The sequence below is a fragment of the Chinchilla lanigera genome, unplaced genomic scaffold, assembly GCF_000276665.1.
Source record: "Chinchilla lanigera isolate Chin_1 unplaced genomic scaffold, ChiLan1.0 scaffold00071, whole genome shotgun sequence".
NCBI lineage: Eukaryota > Metazoa > Chordata > Mammalia > Rodentia > Chinchillidae > Chinchilla > Chinchilla lanigera.
In genome coordinates this window covers 52947-56796 of record NW_004955472.1, presented here as the reverse complement: position 1 = coordinate 56796, position 3850 = coordinate 52947, and the positions used below count along the sequence as shown (strand labels likewise).

General features: G+C 43.1%; 1 protein-coding gene across 1 annotated transcript in view; it reads right to left on the bottom strand.

The window, feature by feature from the left end:
- The window catches only part of Gne (glucosamine (UDP-N-acetyl)-2-epimerase/N-acetylmannosamine kinase), a gene marked incomplete in the record, with an annotated part of 35931 nt that extends 35757 nt beyond the window's left edge, over positions 1-174 (bottom strand). Inside the window, 1 exon segment of the mRNA XM_005400982.2 lies at positions 1-174. Within this exon segment, the coding sequence (XP_005401039.2) occupies positions 1-122 (122 nt within the window).
- Positions 175-3850: the final 3676 nt, after the last annotated feature.

Here is a 3850-nt window from a genome sequence, read left to right as displayed (position 1 = left end):
CCCCAGGGCCCGGCAGGATGCTCTCGCGTCCCCGCAGACGCGCGGCTCTCCGCGAGCGCGCACGGGCTCGCGCGCTGCCTATGTGGCCGAGAGCACAGCGGAGCGCCGGGAGGGCCGGGCATGAGCCCGCCCTCCGCGGCTTCCGCTACCCGGGCTCGCGGGCGATGACTCGTCGCTCGACCCAGGCGCCGCGCCCGCCCGAGCGCCGAATCCGCGAACGCGCCGTGACGTTGGCGGCGAGCACGCTGTCGATTGGCCGGTTTCCACCCGCCTCCTTCGCAGGTTTCGGGCGGCCGGATGCCCAGCGGGCGTGAGGTCTTCCGTCCTCGTGGCGGTGCAGCCCTTGCGTCGGGGTGCTGGCTGACTTTTGCCACCTATAGCGGTCTCTCCGCCCGCGATACACGTCTTCCCAAGGGATCGTTGTTTTGGCCTTGCGCCCAAGTTGGGATTTCCTGTTTTCCATTCCCTCAGTCATTTCAGAGACCAGCACCGAGCAATGCTGTCGTGCACCCGTCCGCCCCGAGCTGTCACTGGAGTTAAGCTTCGCCTGTCCCGGCCGCGTCTGCTCCGCTCAAGGAGACCAGGCGAGGAGGTAGCTGAGCGTCGCAGTCGCCTCAGCGTCAGTTTTCACTGCAGGAAACCCCTGCCTAGGTCCAAGGCCAGGGAGGTCCAGAGAGGCATGGCAGGAAAGGCCTCGCACAGCTCCTTTTTTTTTTTTTTTTTGTATCGGGAATCGAACTCAGGACCTTGCACTTGCCAGGCAGGCGCTTGTGCCATTCCCCGGCCCTATCGCACAGCTCCTGATGAAGAATTTTGATGTTGTTTTCAAATGCCAGGATCACCATTAATGGAATTTTGAGTTGATGACCCAAGAGTTTAAAAGGTTTTCTTTTTACAGCCATTAAAACCATTTACTAAAGGTGGAACTGAACCCTGTAATAGAGTTTCTTTGCCTTGCCATAAAATGAATTTCAAATCCCTTCAAACGTTTGCAGTTCATGACGTATTTCAATTAATATGAAGCTCTAATTTGTAAAATACTTAAGGTCAGTTTCCACACAACTTAGAGTCACTGGACGATCGCATCTCAAAAGTACAGAAATGAAGGGGTTTTGTGCAAGGAAGTGCCATTAGATCTCTTTTCTAAGTATCATTTTGGCTGTGGGTGGAAAACGGGTTGGTTGGGAGTCAAATGGATATCCGTGAAACTCAAGTGCGTGATTGGGGGAAGTAAATTTGATGGAACTTAACTCTGGATGAGAGAGAGGGGAATGACAGCAAAGGAAGGTATCAAGACTGACTGACGTTTCTGTCACTCCTGATGGGTGGTTGGCTGAGTCAAGAGCTGAAGAAATTACTGCGTTTGGAAAAGAAAAAGTGAAGTTTTAATTTAGGACAATATGATTGAAATCCTGTAAGACAGCCTAACAGTATTTAATGTTTATTTTAAAAAATCTGGGTGCTGATGGCATAGATGTGTGTAGGTTTGTGAAAATTTAAATTGTAAACCAAGTGTGATGATACATGCTTGTAAGTCCAGCACTCGGGGAGGCTGAAGCAGGGCGGTTGCCCGAGTTCTAGCCCAACCAGGGCAACTTCGTGACTTAGATCAAAATTTAAAGGGGCGGGGGTGTGCTGGTGATGTAGCCGGGTTCAGTCCTCAGTACAACACAAACAAAAAAGAAAAGCTGGGCATGACGCACACCTGTAATCCCTGCACTTAGGGACTGAAGCCAGAGGATTGCCTTGAGTTCAAGGCCAGCCTGGACTACATAGTGAATTCAAGACCAGCCTGAACTGCGTAGCAAGACCCTGTCTCAAAAAAAAAAAAAAAAAAAGGAAAAAGAAAGAAATTTGAATAGTACACATAATGTATGTAAACCTTTTTGTATGTATGTTACATTGCAATATATTTTCAGAATACGTAATGCTTAAGATTGAATATAGGAAAAATGTAACTATAAATACTTTTGACAGTAGGTAACACCTTTTGGTAATTTATGCACACTAGTTAAGCCACTTATAAATTTTATGTTTGACCAATATTGAGAATTTTATATTTCCATATATAGTTAGATAGCTCTCATGGAGTCACTTAACCTTAAATTAAATCATTTCTTTTTCCATTTTTCTGTGTACTCTTGAGCTGAAGGTGTAGCAAGTTGCCTTAGGAGGCATTGTCTCTTGCTTTTTGAGATCACTTTTCTATGGGTAAATAGCATTTTTTGGATCTGTTACCTTGCTATTTAAAAATGTTAATTTATATATAAAAAATCTTCCCGAGTGGTTTTGTTTGGTGTCATTTGGCTTTAGGATAGGGCTCCACAAGATGCAAAAAAGTACTTATGGATTTGCAGTAAAACAAAAATCTTATTTTTCTACAGATTATTTCCTAAACTGAAATATAATTTAAAGGATTCAGAATATAAGGAGACTACTACCTACAAATCCTGTATTTTATGAGAACATCTAATCAAATCTTCTCATCAAAGGAGGAAATGTCTCTGCAGCACTCTTGAGAGAGACTCACTTTGGGAACATTTTTTGGCTGTTATTTGGTGATTTAATTATTATAAAGTACTCTGTCACACTTAAATTATATCCATGTATTAGTTGTCTACTATTGTAAACACTTTATCTACATTCACTCATTACTCGAGATGTACATTCTGTTACCCTCACTTTATAGATGAAGAGACCAAAGCACAGAAGGCAAAGATGTCTACAGTCAGCCCTTACACATTATGACAGAAATGTATGCTCAAGTTGGTCTCTGTGATTACTTTTTGGTTAAGTGGTCCCATTAGGTAAGAATTCATGTACCTCTTCTGTTATTCAGCTTACATCTCTAAATTATATCAAAGTTCTAAGACATTTTAAAATATAACTTCATGAAAATCAAAATATAAATGTGTATGGAATTCTCTTAATCTACTGTTTAATAAAGCTTTCAAAAAATAAAATGGGGCCTGGGCATTTAGCTCAGAGATAGAGTGCTTGCCTAACAGGTGCAAGCCCAGGGGCATTGATCCCCAGCACTGGGAAGGGAAAAAGGAAATGATACCAGTTGCACAAGCTTTTTTAAAATAAAACTTTACTTGGAAAGAAAGCTTTTGTAAATAAGGAGAGGAAGGGGGTTAAATTGTGGGTAGGGTGATGGGGAAAAGAAGAATCAAGTTGTATCATGTACAGTTATAAATTCCCTATGATGGATGTGATCATTATGTGTAACTAAAATGTACCAATAACATAAATAATTTTAAAAAATAAATGTTTACTGAAATGTCAAATACCTAAGCAGATGCTGAATCTTGCATCTTCACAAAATAGAAATCACTACTGGCCAAAGGAAAACAAAGAAAAGCGAAAGAACGTTACCAGGGTCCATGGGCTGTCTACTCAAGAGCTGCCTGTCTACAATCCAAGAAACAGACTGGCACCAAAGCTACGGCTATTTAACTAACGCAGTGGTAATTAACTAAGTATGTTAAGCAGTTCTCTGGACCATTTGGACAGGGGCAGTTGGGGTTGGCTATTTGCATGCCAAAGGAAAAGGGAGCACATTAAAAACATAAACAGGCTAGATGTGGTGGTGCACACCTGTAATCCCAGCACTCCAGAGGCTGAGGCAGGAGGATCACTGTGCATTCAAGGCCAGCCTGAGCTACAAAGTGAGTTGTGAACTACATAGTGAAACCCTGTCTCAAGCAGACAAAAAACAAAACAAAACAACCACAAAAAACATAGACACCAACTGCCCCTGTCCAAATGGTCCAGAGAACTAGCTTAACATACTTAGTTAATTACCACTGCGTTAGTTAAATAGCCGTAGCTTTGGTGCCAGTCTGTT